This window comes from Galleria mellonella, unplaced genomic scaffold, assembly GCF_026898425.1.
Source record: "Galleria mellonella isolate WM207_F2 unplaced genomic scaffold, CSIRO_AGI_GalMel_v1 utg87, whole genome shotgun sequence".
In the NCBI taxonomy this organism is placed as follows: domain Eukaryota; kingdom Metazoa; phylum Arthropoda; class Insecta; order Lepidoptera; family Pyralidae; genus Galleria; species Galleria mellonella.
The window spans coordinates 278808-301270 of NW_026442166.1; the positions used below are offsets into that span (position 1 = coordinate 278808).

A 22463-nucleotide genomic window follows, 5' to 3' on the forward strand; every position below is an offset into this window, starting at 1 on the left:
ATGAAAACAGACCAGTTAGCCCATCATGATGAATTCATCAGGAATTAACCATGACAGTTTCCAGGGGGAACCGCGAGGAGGTCGACCTGGTTGGGTATATTGCTAGCAATGTACCTTAGTCTCCATTACTAACAATCCCTTTCCCCCCCAGTAATTTTAAATTGTTAACAATTATATAATAACACTATTATACACATAACGGTACATATATAAATGATTTATGCATACGCTGTTACCGTCCAAGGTTAGGCAGCATTGTATGGCAATTTGCATACAACTGACGGAATATATTTGCTTTGTATATTTGCCTTGTATATCTTTGGGAATACCGATGATGTTATATAGTCTATGATTTACTCTCTTCGATGACCTCTATGGTATAGCTGTTATGCGCGATATTTCACAATAAATAAAGATTTTGTTACACAAAAAAAAAAACACTTCAATTGTGATAAAACCAGTTATTTCGATTTAAAAACTAAACTAAATATCTACCAAAGGGAGACTTTGTACAAAAGTCGTTTGCTTGGGTACCTCTGTCCCATTCGTGTTTCAACCGTGAAGCAGTTGTGTTTGCATGGCTGTGTTTCGGTTTGAAGGGTGGGATATGGCGTGAATTTACAGGGTACAGAGGAATAACACCTGAGTCCTCAGGAATGGCAACGCATGGGGGTATCATGGGTGAAACAGTATACTCTGTTATGTGCGTGGTACTGCTCATGTGTATAGGTGACAGTTACCACTTTCCATCAGGTGGGCCGTCAGCTTGTTTGCCATTCTAAGTTGTACAAAAAAAAATGAACTGATTTTAATGAAATTTCTATGGAAATAAACTATAAGAATATGCTTTTAGATAAAAAGGAAACGATTTGTTAAATTAATTTACAACTGACGGAGTTATGAGGTAACAAACATAAAAAAAAATATAACCCAATTGAGAAAACTATGTTTTGATTTTCCTATGCACGACAAAAATTTTATTATATTATTATATTTAGAGAGGAGCGTAGATGAAATGATTGCCATGTGGTCCCAGCATAGAATGGACTACCTTATCCTTTCCTATGGGTATCGTAAGAGACGACGAAGGTCGTTTAATGGTCAAGGGATGAGTAGCAGACTTTTAAACATTATTTTATCGAGCACAAATGATGGAGATTAGGGGCTGTTTTTTTTATATTTAGAGAGGAGCACCAGTGAAGGGTGATCGATGAGAATGCCAGTTAGCCCATCATGATGAATTCATCAGGAATTAACCATGATAGTTTCCAGAGGGAACCACGAGGAGGTCGACCTGGTTGGGTATATGGCTAGCAATGGGATTTTTAGTCTCCATTACTAACAATCCCTTTCCCCCCCCTGGTAGAGGCCGTTGTAATTGTCATGAAATTTAAGATACGTATAGTATATGAGATATGGTCAAAATAACTCCACGCGGATACAAAACAGGAGTGGGACAGAGGTACCCAAGCAGGCGACTTATTAACCAAAGCCTCCTTATGGTGATGTTAATGGAGTTTTAAGAAGACACGACCTACTACCTAATATAATAGATTCCACCCACGTTTCTCTTCAACATTTGTACAAGAACTGCAAAACCTTAAACATGGGTTTAAATAATTAACATTCAATGTTAAATATTGACGTGTACGTGTCTGTTTGCGCAGATCTCGAGAACTATTTGTATAGACATAAAGTTCATGGTCCCCCGGCGCCGGACAATTATGCATTTTGTTATAAAATATTGTGTAATTCGTCACAATTTAATAATTTAATCTATGAATGCTCAGACGTAATTTCATGCTTTTAACATAACATAATATGTGTTATTTAATATGTTTTTTTTTTATATATATAAATAAAAAACCATTTGCCGAAGGTATGTAAGCGCATTATTTCAATATGGCTGCACATATTTAGCTAATTTTTATCAGTTGTGTATATAATTGTCGGAAGGTTTGTTATTACAAAAAAATCCTTTTTAACGTTTTCGTAAAAAAAAAGGTAAAAAAAAAACGGAAAGATTCAGTCTAATTTTCTTTATTAGTAGAGTCGTGAAAAGTTAAGTAGCTAGTATTGAATTATATATAGATATTACATAAGTGGCAAGCATACGGCTAGCCTAATAGTAATTGGATACCCTGTTAAAGTCGTCTACATTAGTACTTATGTACCGAAACTGTTTTGCTAGTAGTTGCCACACTTGGCAGGCGGATTGGCAACCGTAGGCTTTAGAGATGTTTTAAGAGGGACGCTGCTGCCTATCCCTCGCCCTCCCTTAGTCGGCTCTTACGACACCCACGGGAAAGGAAGGGGTGGCCTATTCTATGCGGGGACCACACGACCCTTAATAAGCTACTACGATGTATTTAATGTAGTAATAAATATGTAATAAAATAAATAAATGTATTTATTAATAAAATAAATATTAATTATAGAACTAACAATATAAATATTGATTAATTATTTTATTAAATAATAAAAATTATTTATTTATTTATTTATTTACACTTTATTGCACCAAGTAAAAAGAGAAATAACAAATACAGTAAATATTAATGAGAAGTGATACAAAAGGCGGCCTTATCGCTAAGCAATCTCTTCTAGACAATTTAATTTTATTAAATTTTTTATAATTATTTAATATTACTTAAAATAACAATTATTAATGTGTAAGAAGATTAAATTATATAATCTATATATAAAAAAATTAATGCCACTTTTCGTTGTAATTTTATAACTCAAGACCGGGCTCACCTATCCAAACCAAATGTTTAGGCTTTGTTCGGACTATTTAGTAGATGGTTTGTGTGAAGTTTGCACAAAATCGGTCGAGCGGTTCTTCATTTATCACAATATTTGTAACAAATGAATTCAATAAATGGCGGATCGTTTTGTTAATGGGGATTTTTGTGTCAAATTCAAACTTTTTTTTAACATGGGGATTGTGCTGTCAAATTGAAACTTTTTTCAGTGTCGACAGTACAAGCATGTTGTTATGACATTCATGCGGTCATTTAATTTTTTTTTTTATTATTTCACTTTATACGTAGCGAAACACGTACCGGGCCGTTAGCTATTTATATAAAAGAAATACATTATATATGTAATTTATAATAATATAAGATTTACTATTATTTATTCGTTTATATATGTAATTGTAGTATGTATGTATATCAATAATTACTAGTACCGCATTCGAGTATTCTGACACTTCCCTATGGTTGACTGGGATAGAATGTTTTTAGCATTAAGTCCGCCATGTACACATATTTGTACTAATGAATAAATAAATAAAATTCACAAGGGAAATCTTATGTTTATGTATGTTTCATAATACCGGTAAAACATGCAACTAAAACTTGTCTGTATTTAAAAATAGCATTTTCTGTTATTTGAAAACATTATGAATTTACTGGGTACATAGGAATAACACCTGAGTCCTCAGGAATGGCAACGCATGGGGGGTATCATGGGCGAAACAGTATACTCTGTTGTGTCCATGGTACTGCTCATGTTTATAGGCGACGGTTACCATTTTCCATCAGGTGGGCCGTCAGCTTGTTTGCCATTCTAAGTTATATATATATATATATATATATATATATATATATATATATATATATATATATATATATATATATATATATATATATATATATATATATATATATATATATATATATATATATATATATATATATATATTAATAAAGAAAGAGATGGCATGACGACCGAAGCATGTGTAAGTGGGACAAAAACAATGGAAATAAGTTTTGGATGTAACAACGTTTAATCATTAATTCTACCCACAGCGACGCCCACGTAATATTGTATGTCCGACATGACACGTCATTATTAGTGATAGTTTTTAATAAATAATTTTAATTTATTTATTTTATTTATTCTATACAATCTGTTTCCCGTGGCTTTGTTTGCGTGTAACGGTGAATACAGTATGTTTTGTGTTGAGTTAGGATATGACCCACTTGTGTATTAAATTTATATAAATTTCATTCGGATTGAAAATTTATAAAGCAAAAGATGGATAGTTTTTTTTTTTATACAACTTAGAATGCCAACAAGCTGACGGCCCGCCTGATGGAAAGTGGTAACCGTCGCCTATAGACATGAGCAGTACCATGGACACAACAGAGTATACAGTTTTGCCCATGATACCCCCAATGGTTTGAGTTTTATGATACTATTACGATATTAATGCGGACTACCAGTCCCATTGCTGGCAATACATCTTGTTAAGTCGATCTCCACATGGTCCCTGCTGGGAACCATCGTGCTGAATTCCACGTGTATACATCACGATGGATTAACCGACTTGCGTCTCTGGAGCCCCGCCAGCGTATACCATTAGCGCAAGCGGGGTTACCATTCCATTATCATCCATTTATCGTGTATCGTGGTCATCACAGTATATTAATTGTATGTACAGTTATTCATCGGGCAACGAACATTTGGGTCACAACTGAGAACACCTAGACTGGAGTCAATAAAAAAAAAAGGTCTATTCACAAATAGGTCTGACCGAGAATTAAACCTGGGACCTTATCAAGTAAAGCAACATGGCTACCACTGCGTTATAGAGATAATTATCATTATGGATAGTAAGAAAATGAGATAGTATGCAAGAATATGCCTCTTCCGTATCTTGATATGCGGACAGTACTCAAGCGACACTGACCTACAAATCGTCAATACTAAATACCGCCAACCGGCACTCTCGCTTTTTTTCCTATGTGTTCGCGTGTGTGTAATTACAGCACACGCAGCCACACAAGCATCCATACACAGCATTCCTTTACATCATCCCGCTAAATAATTTCACTGGCGACTCGCAGTGTACATATCTGTTTCTTTATTGTACAACACTATTTACAAGATGGCGGTGTTATGTCAAAGATATTGGAATTATTTAATGATACTTTATTAAGTTTATAAGATTTACAGATAATCTAATAGCAACTTTGGCTTATTGAAATATCATAGAAGAAAATATTAGAGAAAATAAGACTGTATGGCATTGTTCTTTGTTGTATTGGTAAATTGTGACCACTGATGTTAAAATTATACGTGTAATAATAGATTTTTTAAACTTATGACTAGGCAGTATAGGTCACGCTCTTTGCCTATCCAATTTAGACGAATTTAAAAACAACAACATGTTAATTTTTTTGGGGAATAATGATAAATTATTTAATAATTAAACACAAAGAAGTTAATTAAAAACAAATTTCGATTGTTTACGATATATATTTTTTTTATTTTTTTATTTTATATACAATATACCTTATATTATATATATAAAGATGGTAAAATATTTATAATCATTAATATGTGAACGTGTGACAGAGAAAGCCAATTAGCAGTAGGACAAACTGGTATTGTTATTGAGTAAATAAATAGTATTGTTATATTGTTTTTACCAGAGGGAGACTTTGTACAAAAGTCGATTGCTTGGGTACCTCTGTCCCATTCGTGTTTCAACCGTGAAGCAGTTGTGTTTGCATGGCTGCGTTTCGGTTTGAAGGGTGGGATATGGCGTGAATTTACTGGGTACAGAGGAATAACACCTGAGTCCTCAGGAATGGCAACGCATGGGGGTATCACGGGCGAAACAGTATACTCTGTTATGTCCATGGTACTGCTTATGTCTATAGGCGACGGTTACCACTTTCCATCAGGTGGGCCGTCAGCTTGTTTGCCATTCTAAGTTCTATAAAAAAAAAAATATCGTATTTAAAGGTTTCTTTCTTTAAAATTTTGTTGAAAAAATAATCAAGGAACTTCGCAAATGGAGATCAATAAAGTATTTATTATAAGAATATTCTTTTGCATTAATTTTTATTGTTGTATGCAGTTACTGTTTAATGTTTCCGCATACATATGTATTTATTACAATTGTAAATGAAAAATTTCATTTAAGATATGGCCCCTGCAATAAATATTAACTTAAAATGTAAATGGGGACTAAATTAGGAATAAACTTTATGGATTGAGGAAAGAATTATTAATTAAAAGTGCATATAGACTTGTCAATTTAAATACTCTAGTCAAATAATATTACGCCCTCAGTGCGAGAGGTCTCTTCAACTCGGCGGGTGATGTAAAGCAATTTCTATTATGATTTGTGTATGGAGGTCTTTTTGACCCCCACTATTCAGAATTGATGAAGATATAGTGCAATATATACACACAAAAACAGGCGAAATAAAAACCTATTCTTTTTTAAAGTCGTTTGAAAAATAGATTAAGAATATTGCCTAAGAGTCTATGTTTATAAAAGTTTATAAAAAAAAAATAGCTGTCAATAAATTATTTACCGCCAAAAATGTTGTCATCTTATATAGTTGCCTAGATTTTATTATCAAACAGGTAGTCTATGGATTTTTACATAATATATTAAAAGAAAAAGTTGTAAATTAATTTGTTCAACACATTGGTCGTTGTCGTAATAATTAAACAGTTTTATGTAATTTTAACCTCAAGTTCAAATGTCATAGTAAATTTATAATGTAACATAATAATCGAGGTTTACTATTAACATACGCGTATCTTCCTGTTTATCGTATTTGACTGATTTGGCAATAATAAATAATAAATGATAATTTTATGATATCATTTCGAAAACTCCATTGGTCAATGTGGTAGTCATTCGAATACCAAAGGCTGAGATCAATGACATCTAGTTAAGAGGGTTCATACCTAAGAACAAGAAGTCTTTGGTTCCTACTGAAACGTAGCGAAGTGTGGCAACGTTGGAGTCATCTGTCAATTATTAATAACATTTGAATAATTTTTAATATTTCTGGTTGATTATTCAAAAAGTGTTGTGATAGTGAACTAAAATGTAATTCTTTATTAATATTACAAATGTAAAAGTCAGTTCGTTTTTGTTGTTCCTTTAACTCTTGGTACTTTAACGGCTTACCTAATTATCACTATGAAATGGGGTATAGGTATAATTACTCCATGGGGTGAAAAAGAACTTTGGCTGCTTCTTATTTCAGTCAGAGATTATATAGCATAAAAGAAGATAACGAAAAAGATAGCCTATAAGTTACTATTTATTTTGCTACCGAAATTTTTAAATAATTTTTTGATATACATTTTTTATACAACAATTTTCAATATTTTGCAAGGCATAATTACCTTTCTGCCTTTCTTTTAAAGAATATATTAATAATAAATATCAAAATCAAAATTAACAGCGACAGCTTTAAACAGCTTGCTACATAATTAACATTTTAATTCATTAAAAATATTTAAATTTTTAGAATAATTAAAAAAAAAAAGGCAAATGACTGCAACATTGCCACACTCCGCTGTTTCGGTATGAACGCTCTTAATTTCTCCCTGCAATTGCTTAGATAAAAAATATTTACTTTTTTCAATAACGCGCTTTTTATATTAGATTATTCTTTTAATTGGTGACTTTTATTATAATTGTTTTTTTTTTATTTTATTTTATATCTTTGATTTATTTTTATTAGGGCTTCGTGACATCGTATTATCTCCGATTAGTAGACCAGTTTGAAATTCGAATATGGCCAGCGTCACAAATATGAACTTGAATTTTTAGAACGTTTTTGACATTCAATTCTCCATCTAAGGTCTTCAGCATCTAAGGATGTATTTATGGTCTAAGACTAAAGGGCAACTTTTAGTTGACGACCTCGATTGTGGTTCGATTTTGAGTCGAACCATTTTGGGAAACACTTCTAAATAAGCTCGGGACCGGCTGTTTTGGTTATGCCCTAACTTGTTAATAGTGCTTACAGCCAAATAGTAACATTTTATTGGCAGTTTCACTAAGAAAATATGATTTTTGACTACACATTATTTTTTATTTACTGGAAGAGAATACTATTAGCACTAAGCTGTACTATAACGTAAATTCTACTTTTTCATTTTAATATATTTATTGGGTTACAAGCTTTTACCCACAACTTCGTCTGAGATATGTTCACTGAACGGGATATAACGGAATCCTATGTTCTTCTCCATCCTATATGAAGTATGTGTATATATTTTTTTATACTATTATAGTGGCATACAAGCATACGACCTGTCTGATTGTAAACGGAGTTATCGTAGCCTACGGACGCCTGTAACACCATCGCGGGAGGGAGCTCCTCTGAAATCGCTCTGTGTATGACCATTCTGATTATAAGGCGTGAGGATAGATTCCCTGACGATGGCAGGCTGTACGATGGTGAAAACTGGCTTTGAAGAACTCTTTAATATGTTGCCTTATATTGAAGAGTTTTTCAGAACACATCCGTTATAAAGGCGACAGAAGATGCAAAGGGAGCCAAAATAACGTTGAAAGGCGTTAAGAGCTGACAAACATACAAACATACTTTCACATTTATAAGTAAGGATTTTAGTATAGTTACAAATAAAATCAATGTCAAGTCCATGATTTAGATAAGCGAAAAGTTAAATATCCCCGCGCAGACTACAGACTTTATTTTTAACCTGTATTAGTATAAGTTTACGAAATTGGACCTTGAAACTCGCATTTATCAGTTTCACTCGTCATTAGCGAGTCTGTAACATATTGAGAATAGACGAGTAACAAATCCATAGACAATTTCACAAGATGTCATGTTGTTTTAGGTTGACTGAAAAGGATCTCTTTTAGAGATAAATTCACAACTGTATGTTTTAGTGTAATAAAGAATATCAATAATAACCTCGTAACTCGAAGGTTTGATCCTGGAACAATTATTAGAATCAAGAACTAAAGGCGCTTACCTTGAAGTACCTGCTTGCCCCATCCAGTTACAATACATTCTCCGGCTCCATTGTAGAACGCGTCCAGAGTATCGTCAGGTCCTGGCAGGCAAATCGGGAGGATGTTGTTGGCCAATCTTAGGTTCTCCGAGAGTACCAGGATAGCAGCGTCGTACTGGAGGCTACCGCGGTTGTAGAATGGGTGGCGGAGGATATGTTTCACTTGCACGATTTGGAAAGGCAGAGGTTCATCATCAATGCCCAATTTCCATTCACCACCCTTGATTAAGACGTTCTTGGCGTCCAGTCTGAAAAGGATAGAGTGGTTAGCTCACTATTACAGGTTTACTAGGTTGTGTTTTTATTCTTTTTTTTTTCTTTTTTTTTACAACTTAGAATGGCAAGCAAGCTGACGGCCCACCTGATGGAAAGTGGTAACCGTCGCCTATAGACATGAGCAGTACCATGGACATAACAGAGTGTACTGTTTCGCCACAGTTACTTCTGGACAGTCCAAGGTTTTAAGACTCTCAGGAATTTAATTTTACTTTCTTTACTAACAGAAAATATTGGCAAGAATTAGCAATACATGAAACACGTTTAGTTTTATCCATAATTCGCAGTTTGGACGCCGAAACGTTAACACTAAGCTCCAAACAACGATCTATTAAATTGCCTAAAGAGGTACAGGTGAACGACATGTGTCACAAAACGTGCGTGGATTGAATGGCGGTCGGAGATTGATAGCTAATGCAGAAGGTTATAGAACTTCTGGTAATAATAATAGTAGTCAATCTTTGAGTGTTGGAGGTTGTTTAAAATTAAATAAGCATATATAAATTCAATGATTAACATTTGCATGTGTCGAAACATACATCTTGTAAACTTGACAAATGCAACATCTTTTCAACAATGTTTTTTAGCAAAACAAATTAATTTAATTTAATTTTAAGAAAATAACTCACCCATCAACGCAAGCAGCCGACGTGAGAACCACATCAGGCCTGGTGATCACTCCACCGCAGAGTAAGCTCTTGTTTGTCTGTAGCAGCACCATCGCTTGCCATGGGATTTCAGAGAAGTCCACCTCGAGTTCGTTGCGGTTTCCGTACGGTGTTTGACTCTGGTGGTGAAGATTTTCTTATATTAGTGAATGTGCAAGATTTACAGCAAATAAGAGTAAGGTAAACCAGGTTCCTTACTCCAGGAAAGTCCTTTATTTTTATCAATTTTATAGATTTTTAAAAGACCTTATATTAATCTCCATATGATGATAAGCAAGTATCCGTTTACACAGACTAGCTCGAAGAGAAAAGTGATTACGATCGATTTTAAAATACTTTTTTAAGATCGTTGCAATACGATTTATTTTTACTTTCATCTCGCTAATCTCGAGAATGTGATGGCTAGAGAATCAAACAACAACACCTTAGTTCATGAGATGGAAAACTCGAAATAAAACCAAGTCTAACAAAGTTAATAATCATAAAAGTCTCCTTTTATCACTCTATAACAGTCTTTCCCATAACGCCCCCTTGTGGGCGCTGCAGGCCTAAAGGGGGCGGTAAGAAATTTAGAAAAAATACTGTTTCGCCCATGGTACCCCCCATGCGTTGCCATTCCTGAGGACTCAGGTGTTATTCCTCCGTACCCAGTAAATTCACGCTATATTCCACCCTTCAAACTGAAACACAGCCATGCAAACACAACTGTTTTACGGTTGAAACACAATGGGATGGGATTGAGCAAAATATTTAGCAAAAAACCAAGCATTATGTTTAAGAGTCGGCACCACCCTTGAACAATGGTTAATAAATTCATGTAACCATCTACTAAAAGTATCAACATAATAAAATAAATGAATATTAATAATGTTGCACAACAATCTCTATTTGTCTATGTCAAAAATATCAATAATATAATAAGTACCTGTAGATATCCTATTCTATCCCTGTATATATAAGTAATAAAAGAAAAATAAGGTGGATCGTTAATTTATTTACCCTCCCACCTTACAATTAGTAGTAATAGTACCTCTAATTGTATTAAAAAAAAAATTAAAGCAACGCAAAGGTCAAAATTGTAGTGTAGAGCGACATCAGCCACATCTCTACCGAGTCATAGATAATAACGTAACATTTTTTTTTTCTAAACGACGCATTGTGTAACATGTTTAATCTGTGGTGAATTTGTTAAACGTCATGTTAATGTCATTAGTTTTATTTTCTCTGACAGCTGTATTAACATCGCTGTTAATGTGGCGATATGACAAAATCGATTTATCTAGGATTAGAATCTTTATTGATTACCTATACATTTTATATAACTTTTGAATAATTAATGAAACACAAATTATAATTTATATATTAGAATGAATAAATCTCTAAATAGTATAAAACAAAGTCGCTGTCTGCATATGTTTGTTTCATCGCTTATTTCTAAGCCGTGCAATGGAACGGTTTCTAAATTCTAATACGGGTTTCACAGTCATTTAGGTATATATTTTTTTACAGAAGCTTTGTAGGTGGGTATTGGCGTGTTTAAAATTAATTTCCAAGAGGGTTTGACTTCTTAAAGAAGCTGCGTATGTACTCTTTACATATCTTTGCTGATAGCTGAAAGTCTCGCTTCTGTTTCTGGGGTCTTCTGATACTGGGGTAGGTACTAAGTAATTTTGGGGTGGGCACGGTCAATTCGGTCGTTCAATGTCATGTCAAAAAAAATGTCAAGCGAACCCGAGGAATCTAGTTACATATCACATTCACACCAATAATTTAGTTGGATACTTAGTCTTAAGAGGATCAAACGACGATTATCTGGGGCGATAACCCAGAACCTAAGTCCAGAACATTTAGATCCGAACCCGTTTAGTAAAGGTTGTTTCCTAAATTAACCTAGTACTCTGGACAAGTAGCAAGCAGATTCATCGATGGAATCTATATCGCTAGCGAGACCATGCGTTGAAATGAGACATCCGACGTCGCTATTTCGTTTTATCTCACGGATTTGCTAGCGATGTCGATTCCATTGCTGAAATCGCTTGCTACTTTTCTAGAGAGCCTAATCGAGAGTAGAATCGTGACTTCACTTACGTAAAGCAAATCTACTATTGGACCACAAAGGTTCACAGTTATTTAACACTACTGATCCGCCCTGGCTTCGCACGATTGCAAATTAAAACATATCACCAAACGTTTGTAAAAAAATATCGAAATGTAAAACCCGCTGATGAAATTGAAAATACACTGCTTAGTTTACAAGTATACGGAGAAACATTCCGATGCAAAAAGCAACTTTGTTTCATTCTATTTAGAGATATTAATATTTATAGCAATTGCGTATGTCAATACCAACTGTGCATAATTAATTAATTGCAAAATAATTGTAAGACAGAGCCATCTGCCGGGTTTCATTTTATTACGTACAGGTTAATTTGATGTTTTATTATTATGATAATTAGATGCCGTAATGTGTAATTGCGATTTCAAGATAATTCTGCTGTTTATTCCACTCAATGTCAACTCCTTTTTTACTAAGTTTTTCCCGCTGGTTCGCCTGTGCATTTTCTTTTATATCCATAGGAATTTACGGATGTTCCTTATCTAGGACTTCCAAAAGGAAGTGGCACTCAATTAGTCTCGAAAAAATAACAATAATTAAAGTGAAAGAAAAACCAGTTTGATTTAACAACTAAATTTCTAAACCAATTTTGATATAAAATTTTCTGGGACTAATCTGTAAGTATGTCCTTTCACATAAATAAGAATTTTGGAAATCAGTTCAGAACTTACGGAGTTATGAAGTAACAAACATTAAAAAAAATACGCCCGTTTTGAGAACCTTATTCTTTTTGAAGTTAGTTGAAAACATTAAGATCCCACTGCTGGGCAAGACTATAACGTCATAAGAGGAGTATATTAACACAGTATAAAAAACTGAGCTCCTAATCCTATAGTATACATAGATTTTTTCGAGTTTTCTTTCCCTTTATAGTGCTTTGTTATCTTAGTCGACATCCTGAGGATGAAAAGGACACTAGTAATATTTTTTTACATATAAATAAAAAAAAAAAACTTACATTCAGCACGCCACATTGTCCGCTACCGCTGTATTGTTGCAGGAACACCCTGTATATGACTTCAGAGTATTGCTGCTCGACCGTGGACCCTGTTCGCGATATGCCATAAGACCCAACCCCTTGTCTGACTCCAGTTCCAAAGCCTTGGCTAACTCCAGTCCCAACTCCTTGGCTAACAGCACTACCAAATCCTTGACTGGCCCCAGAACCTTGGCTGACGCTGCCACCTTGGGCAACTCCAACAGTTTGGCTGATTTCGGAGCTACTAGTTCCTTGGGTCACTCCGAATCTAGATCCTTGTTTAACTCCAGCCCCAATTCCTTGGGTGACTCCAACCCCAAATCCTTGGCTGACTCCAGTCCCAACCCCTTGTCTAATTCCAGTGCCTGCCTGCCCACTGACAGCAGCTTGGCCGAAATTATTTTGGGTTCTGACAGCGTCCGCTTGAATCTGTTCATAACAAAAGTCATTTTTAAACAATTTTCAAATGGCAGAGATTTTTAAATCGGAACTTTTTGTGATTGCGTTACGTCATTACGTCACCAATTCTGAGCCGATTTGCATAATTCTTTTTTAAAATCGATAGGGTTTATTCACGTGTTTAATATTATTTTAATTTTGTAAACATTAAAGCTGCCGTTTTTCTTTGCAGAGTGAAAAACTACTTGTTACGAAGCAATCGACAAATGTCACTGACTATCCCCATTAGGGACTATAGTCGTGAGTATATATGTAGTTAATATTTCTATTGATCTGAGTAAAATGATTATCATCTTTAAATCTAGTAAAAGTTTGAGTGTACCATCTCTTACCAACTTACCGAACCAACAGTGTATTGTTTGTTTGTTTGGTACGAGCCCTGTCCTTGTCTCACTCCTTGACCTTCTCCCGTGTACGCGCCTTGACCTTGACCGATGACGACCGCTTGACCTTGGTTGTTGCGATTGAAGTTTGCCGTTTGGAATTGCTGTGTGGTTTGAGTTACTTGGGAATCTAAAATTTAAAAAATGTTATGTAACAATGGTAGGCGACGGTTACCACTTTCCATCAGGAGGGCCGTCAGCTTGTTGGCCTTTTGAAGTTGCATGCAAAAAGATGTCATTATTGTTTTTGTGCATCAGTATCCGATAAATATACTTTGACCATTAGTGTCTTATTTTTTTTTTTGTTCCTAAACTTTAATAAAACCTCCATAGGTAAGTAAGAACATTATGTTTCACAATAGAACAATAAATTAAAGTTAATATAAAATTCCTTAAATACTAATAACAATTAAAAGTAATCCCCCAACGCACCACACCGAGGCAGCGTACCCAAGATACTGGCAGCATTACCTCTTTGGATTGCCAAACTTATCTTTTGGGCAAAGTAGCTACCAGCTCTTGGGTCACCAGTAACCTCGATGAGGCGCGCTGTGATCGTCCGATAAAAATTCTTTGCATCTGGGCCCCACGGGCTCATCGTATTAATTAATAAAATTATTAATAAATATACTGTCGCACACCTGTCAATTTGATTAGCATTTATAAAACAAGAAAAGGTCGTAAATTTGTCAGTCGCCTGTCAATTTTCGCACAAATTAATATTTGGTTTGAATTGCAAACACATGTCGTTTATCTTAAGCGATAGATGTCGGCTCTGTTTGAAGCTAAACATAAATTTAGATTTAAATGTTTGGTCGATGAAGAATCACCTAATAAATTTCAAACGAACCATGTTGCAGTTTTTTTTATGGGATTCGTCCACAGACATACACTAATGGAAAAAATTAAGGGACCGAAAAAAAAAGATTTCACATTTTTAGGTGATTTTCAATAGGCTGTAACTTGGAGGTAAATTATCGTAGAGACATTTAAAAAAAAAGCAAATTGTAGCTCTAGTTTTTGGGTCTAAACTCGAAACAATTTTTTATTTTAATTTTTTTTTCAGGTAATTTTGAAAAAACCATTGACAAAAAAGTTTAATTTTTTTTTGTTCACTTCTTTTTTTACGTCTACGGTCTTTTATTTTATTTTTTTACATAATCACCATATGGACTAGATAACTTGTTTATTCAGATTCAAATTTCTTTTTGAAAAGCAAAAAATTAGTCTTATGGCAATGGGCTGGTCACATAGCTCGAAGCACCGATAACCAATAGGGACGAAAGAAAGTTATTGAGTTGCGAACTCATACAAGTAAGTGCAGTGCAGGACACCCCCCACTAGACGGATGAATGGATGGTGTGACGACCCCAAATGATTTGCAGGGAGTCAATGGAAGGAAGTAGCTTCTGTCATAAAGAAGGAAGTTCTTTATGGCAGTCTATGGGAAAGGCCTATGACCAGCAGTGGACGGATAATGGCTGAGATGACGATGATGGTAATGATCTTGATGCCTCTTTACTCTGTCATTTAATTTACATACGCAGTCATTGTCTTACCTTCACGTTGTCCAGAAAGAGAGGTTTGTCCACTAGCTCCCGCTTCGTACTGTCCGCGACCGCCGACGTTGAAAGAGCCGCCACCACCCTGGGAAATTTGGAGGCCACTGCCAGTTGTCGTGGTCCTAGTTGGGAAGCCTGGGGTGATTTGGTTTGGTCCAAACGGACTGGGTGTCACCTTTTCTCTAATATAGAAAAAAATATAAATATAAGTTTTTCAATCATGACATTATTTTTACCTTATATATAAAATTCTCGTGTCACGGTGTTTGTTACCAAACTCCTCCGAAACGGCAATACCGATTTTTATGAAATTTTGTGTGCATATCGGGTAGGTCTGAGAAACGGCCAACATCTATTTTTCACACCCCTCAATGATAAGGGTGACCCTCCCCAAAAATTTTTTTTTAATTTTTTTGACATATTTTTCCATTTTTATTTTATTATGACTTAGCATTGAAAAATATATACAACCTTAAATTTTCACCGTTTTACGATCAACCCCTGTTTTTTAATCGCTATTTTTATATGCCGCAATAGGGTTGCAAGATGGCAATCGAATATTATAATTGTAGTAGGATAAATTTTCATGTATAGTTCTAGAAATAATGTATATGGTAAAACAACGTTTGCCGAGTCAGCTAGTTTAGTTATAACATTGAAATGTAGAATTTTGAATTTTAATTATACCCGAATAAAATTATTTTTTGTTAAACAAATAAATATTAGAATAATGTCGTCCGTCCAACCCGCCTGCCAAACGTGGCAAGTACTGGCAAAACTGCTCTTATGGGGAAGGCTTAGTCCAGCAGTGGACAGTTAACGACTGAAATAATAATAATGACCCACGATAGTTTTCAACAAATTTTACAATACCTGTACACGGGGGGGTTGTTGTTAGGGCTGCCTCTGTTGTCTGGCACGTATTTGCCATTATTCCCGAAGAATGTATCGTTCCATTGTCCCAACAGGTTTGTGGGCCATGGGTCGGTGTAGTTGGGGTCTCTACAGCATTTTCCAATGACACCAGTGCCCAGATCCCGGCAATCCTATTAATTAAATATTTGATTAGTAAAGCGAGTAATTTAACATTTAGGCATGGATTTTACATAGATATATATATATATATATATATATATATATATATATATATATATATATATATATATATATATATATATATATATATATATATAAATGCATAATATAATATATTAATAACTTGTCGTGTCGGTCCCGGATGTACTACCCCTTCCTTTCTCGTGGGTTTCGTAAGAGGCGACTAAGGGAGGACGAGGGATAGGCAGTAGCGTCCATCACTGGTACCCTGCCTGTATATACCAGTAGCACAGACGAGTTTACCATTCAATTTTCACTCACAAAAGAAAAATATTTGCCATTATACCACGAAGGTTACCAATAAATATTAAAAGTACTTGCGAGCCATTTAAAAGAAATAGTTACATCGTAATAGAGCATTGGAACTGACCGTTAGTGGCACTCTGAATGCGTCCTGCTCCTTGGTGAGGATAACGGGCGTGGTGGATATAACGCCGTCAGCTGTACAGTACTCAACTGCAGTGCACTTGAGGGCAGCTGCGCAGGCGGTCGAAATGTCGTCTGTTTGACAAACATGGAAGGTATTGATTATTTCTTTTTATTACCAAGTTGTATAATTTTAATAAATAAATAAATAAGATAAAAATATTTTTATTCAAGGAGACTTAATTATTACAATATTTTTAACAAACTTCAAAAAGAAAAGTTTTCCAGTATGACGTTTTGTGGGTAAGTTACGTAATATTTTCGTTGATTGATTTTGGCTGATTTTAAATGTCCTTTTTTTGTCGAAAGTAGTTAAGGAAGGTTTTCACCTCCGGTTTCGTTGAACCTCTATTGATTTTCATGAAAATTGATGAGCAGGTGGGGAATAATTTAAGAAACAAAAGTGACATAGTCCAACCGAAATTTCGGTTCCGGTCTCGGCTAGTTTGTTAGGATCTTTAAAGTTTCGGTTTCAGTTAAAAATTGGCCGAATATATGACCGACACCAAACTATGAGAACTTATTTTTTGTACTATTTCGACGCAATGGGATTTTTTGTTCTTCTTTGTATGTTATATAATAGTATACTTCTTATAGTTTGCAAGCAACTTCCAAAAAAAGTAGGTTTTCAATTTACTTAAAATTTTCACTTGCACTGCCAATTTAGAAGGAACTTTTACAATTCTCCTTGATATAGATTTGTTTATTTGCGAGAACATAATTTTTTACAGATATTGATCCATTGTGAAGTACAAATGTTCGCCTTATAGTCTAAAGCGTGCAAAATTATTATTGGGTACAAGATACATTACATTTAATACATACATATAAGTGCCAATTAATAATAGAGTACAAATTACGTTATTCTGTAAATAATTCTCCCAAAAAACGATTAGTTATATATGAATTTTGTATTGTTTGAAGTTGTCATTTATCTTTGTGGAACAAAAAAACTGATTGTTGGGAAGCAAAATCCTATTCAATCTGTTCTGGAAAAATTCCTGGGTCTTATTGAAATGTTGCATTTACATATTTTATCTTTTAGCAATGAAGTTCTCTAGAAAACTGGATTTAATTTATAAATATAATAAGGATTAAATAATAATAAAAGTATATAAATAGATATACAAATACGTACTGATCGGTATTTGCGGTGCGCGTGTGGTTTGCTGGAAGCTGTCCAAAATGATCGACCCTTCTTTATGTTGATCCGGTGGGAGGTATGTAGGGGCTGAGGTGGAAGGTGTTCGTGGTGGTGTAGGGGGCAAGTATGTAGGCCTGGCAGTGGTCACTGGTCGAGGAGTAGTCGTGCTTGTAAAGACTGTCGAGGGGTACAGGTTAGTTGGTTGATTTTTACTATCTATGGGAGGCAAGTAAGGGATGCCTGGCTTCAGGCCAGAGCCGCTCGCACCAGGCCTATAAACACCCGCGCTCTCGCTGCCTGACGAGAACGAGTCAGTCTCGATGAAGTTCGATTGGCTGGTCGATTTGTATACTTCGTTGTTGAAGCGGTTCGTTGTTGTCGGTGCTGCTGTCGAGAAACCGAAGCCGCCTGTTCCGAATCCTGAGGCGGTGACGCCTCCTTTCACGCCTGAGTTCGATCCGAAAGAGGAAGTCGTGCCAGAGTTGAATTGGCCTGTGCTGCCGAAATTGGATTGGCTCGAGCCGAAAGCGTTTGACTGGCTTTGGCCTGAGTTTTGTCCAGTGGCAAACAAGTTAGATCCTTGATAGGAGCCCGTGGTGGTGGCTGAGCCTACACCGAGGGAACCCTGGAGTCCGACAGTGCCTGGTAATGAAGCAGTCTCTAATCTGCAGCAGATTTCAGTCCGTACGTCGCAGTACTGTTTCTGTAACAAAAAACAAAATGTTTTTAATTGTCTGTGGTTTTGTCTATCAACTTGGAACAAGTCAAACGAATAAAACTGTTGTTTCTATACATGCATAGTATTGTCAATGTAATGGCCGTGGGTGTCGTAAGAGCCGACTAAGGGATGGCGAGGGATGAGGAGCAGCGCCCATCTTAAAATGTCTTCAAAGCCTAACTGCGGTTGTCAATACTCCTGCCAAGCCTCTCAATTACTGGCAAGACGATTGTTAATATAAACGGTAACTAGGTACGAAATAGATGTTTCTCTTAAAATACTTGCCAATTTTAAATAAAGCCTAAATGGTCGCGTACAACGCGGTTTCAAAGATGTTTTCTCCCACGAACACTCAGGTTATGGAATGAGCTCCCTGCCGAGGTTTTCCCAAGAGACTACAGCATGGGGTTCTTCAAAAGGGGGTAAAGAGGTTTCTTTAGGGTCGGCAACGCGCGCGTAATACCTCTGGTATTGCAGGCGGTTATAGGCTACGGTAACCGCTTACCATCAGGTGGGCTTTATGCTTGTTTGCCACTTCAGTGGTATAAAAAAAAAAGAACAAAGTCAATAACTATTTTGGTAAGACGCAAATGCCCACCCATCCAATAGACGACCGCACCTCTGTTGTGATCGAGTCCTACATACGAATGATCAACAAAGTTTATAATATATTCAAATGGTATCTGACATACCTTTAACTTATATCAAAGCAATGTTTAGACAGACAGTAATTGAAAATTATTGATGGGACGTCCGATCTCGCGATTACACGGTTACGCCATTGCCACTTGTCGTACAGTCGTGTACAGATGGCTAAATGTTTTTTTTTCGGGGGAAAGGGATTGTTAGCAATGGACTTTGACAGTCCCATAGCTAGCAATATGCCCTATTAGGTCGACCTCCACGTGGTTCCCTCTGGAAACCATCGTGAACAATTCTTGTTGAATTCGTCACGATGGGCGACTTGACCTACTTCATCTTCACCTATCATCCTTCACTGGTGCCCGGCCGGTGTATACCGACAGCGCGGGTGGGGTTACAATTCCATTATCACCCATTAAAAAAGATAGTTATTTCTCAATGTATTTATTACTGGCGCTCCTTTCATACTTCTTTTGGCATTATCTTCATCTCAGCTCTGTCCTATCTGTCTATGCTGTGTTCTCTGATATACTATTTCTTAATTTTGTACTTTATTAATCCAAATATGCATCTCACCATTTGTAACTCGGCTACATACAGTCGTCGTTTGCTTACTCTAAAGAATTATCAGTCATGTTGATATCTAAGAATCTTGATATCTAAGTATCAGAGATCATGATCAGGTACCTTTCCAATTCCAATCTCATTTATTAATATATATATATATATATATATATATATATATATATATATATATATATATATATATATATATATATATATATATATATATATATATATATATATATATATATATATATATATATATATATCATCAAACCATCGGATCATCGGATTCTTTTGTGCTTCCCCCTGCATTATACCATCATTTCATAGATCCTATGTGTTAATATTCTTCGGTATGTATACAAATAAAAGATTATTTATTGCACCCAGAAATAGTATAAAAATATCAGTAGTAATTAAAGAGATAATGAATTTATATAAATATAAATGACATATTTATTATATATATACGTTTATATAAATATAAACATCTTAAACCTAGAAATAGTTATTACTATTTATATTTTATTTTAATCATTTATTGCATACTGCTAATCTAAAGCTATAATTCAGAGTGTTAACGTTGTAACTCCTGAATTTAACGATATATAATTTAATTACAAATCTGTTGATATTTACAATGAAGTATTGGTCCGCTACCACGCCGCTGACCCGTCCTCCTAACGCCGTCTATTAACTTTACTTATAGGGTTGCCACTCTACAGTTGTTTCAGCTAAAATAGAAATATTATGAAATTGTAAAAATCATAATCCCAAAGAGGAACTGATACAAACTGAGGGCAAGAATTTACGGAAATTTGAAATAAACCAATAAGATCGTTACGACAAATGGGGAAAAGTGGAATGAAAAATGGAACATGGTAGGGGAAGGGAACATGGTAGTAAAGAGTGAGGAAAACTTAGAAAGAAATTAAATTAGCTAAAAAACCTGGAAATTAATATCCGGGAACAAGTTGCATCCGTAGGAGCAGGGGGCTAAAAAAACAATCCCAAAGAGGGTTGACGTAAGGCAGGCGGCCGGTTGTAAAACTAAATGCCAAATCTTTTTGTAGTATAGATAGAAACATATTACGCCGACCGCAAATAATAATTGGGATAAGGGTAGGAATATGATGTTAAAAAAAAACATAATCCAAAATTTTTGAGCGATCGAAAGATCACGTTTGCTTCGAAATAAATAAATAGTTCTGTATCTATTTATTAAAATAGTAATTTGTCAAGTGTTTAATCATAATTGAATGTTAAACTAAAATACTTTACATATTTTAGAAGGACTAATTCTAATTAATTGTCACTAATTAACGTGGAATTAAAAAAGTGGAAACGGTTGGAGGAGGCTTTTGCCAAATGGCAAACAGATCTTCAAAAAATAAGCAAAAAACAATTATTAGAATAAGTTATTTTAAGTTTTTTTTTTTAATTTTATGTTTGTTTTTAATGTACTAAGTTGATCTGAATAACGGCTATATAAAATATAAATAAAACTAACGTGGAATTAACGCGGTAGTAAAATTTATCGATTGCATTTAATATCATCAAACTCGGATTAGAATTGAAGATATTACGTAATAAATATAAAAAATAAAAAAAAATTGAACCTATTTCAGTAGTAGCTTCAAAAATGATTTTTTGATGTCATTTAAAACGTATGTCTTACTTGTAATAAATACTCGTATAAGCGGTTTCTGCTGTGTGACAACCCTAAGCACAATATGTATAGATTTTGTCGAAGATTTTCCAGCACTTACCTTACTGGTCTCTACTGTTGTGCTTTGTACAGATGGATACAAAAGTGATTTTGTAATATATTTTTTATTAATTTATTTTGTATATATAGCGCTTATCTAAGGAGGCTGGCCATGGAGTAACTCGTCTCGGCTTCGCATTGCTTTTTTTTTTAATGAAATAAAGGCCATTTTACTCGCCGATAATACAAAAACCTTTTATAGACAGTTTTTTATACGTAACCAGAAAGAGACTTTGTACAAAAGTTGTTTGCTTGGGCACCTCTGTCCTATTCATGTTTCCGTGAAGCAGTTGTGTTTCGGTTTGAAGGGTGGGATATGGCAGTGAATTTACTGGGTACAGAGGAATAACACCTGAGTCCTCAGGATTGGCAACGCATGGGGGTATCATGGGCGAAACAGTATACTCTGTTATGTCCATGTTACTGTTCATGTTTATAGGCGACGGTTACCATTTTCTATCAGGTGGCTTGTCAGCTTGTTTGCCACTCTAAGTTGCATAAAAGAAAAGGTAAAAGATTTGTAAAATCAAATATTAGTATTTTTCGACTTTGCCTATTATAAACAAAAATCCAATGTTTCATCTTTACTGTATTAATATATATGTATATACAATTGACTTTTCCACGCGTTTGTACGAAATGTCAACAAATTGCCGCGCAAACCAAAACCGTATGTCGTAACGTTATTACAGGCGCTTATCATGCAAACTCACTCAATTATAGACCTTAAAGACAGGCAGTAATGTTAGTTATTTACTGTCAAATAGTTGATAAACTTTAGCAATGCAATGATAAGCAACATACCAAAGCTAAACGTGAACATTT

General features: G+C 35.0%; 1 protein-coding gene across 1 annotated transcript in view; it reads right to left on the reverse strand.

Annotated features, from left to right (window-relative positions):
* LOC113510950 (serine-rich adhesin for platelets) overlaps positions 1 to 22463 on the reverse strand; it is a 74543-nt gene that overhangs the window by 9012 nt on the left and 43068 nt on the right. The window contains exons 3-10 of the mRNA XM_052902020.1: positions 17938 to 18646; positions 16744 to 16874; positions 16131 to 16303; positions 15255 to 15439; positions 13653 to 13825; positions 12833 to 13282; positions 9720 to 9877; positions 8776 to 9062 (exon numbers count right to left, since the gene is read on the reverse strand). Coding sequence (XP_052757980.1) covers positions 8776 to 9062; positions 9720 to 9877; positions 12833 to 13282; positions 13653 to 13825; positions 15255 to 15439; positions 16131 to 16303; positions 16744 to 16874; positions 17938 to 18646 — 2266 coding nt within the window. The remainder of the gene's footprint in view (positions 1 to 8775; positions 9063 to 9719; positions 9878 to 12832; positions 13283 to 13652; positions 13826 to 15254; positions 15440 to 16130; positions 16304 to 16743; positions 16875 to 17937; positions 18647 to 22463) is intronic.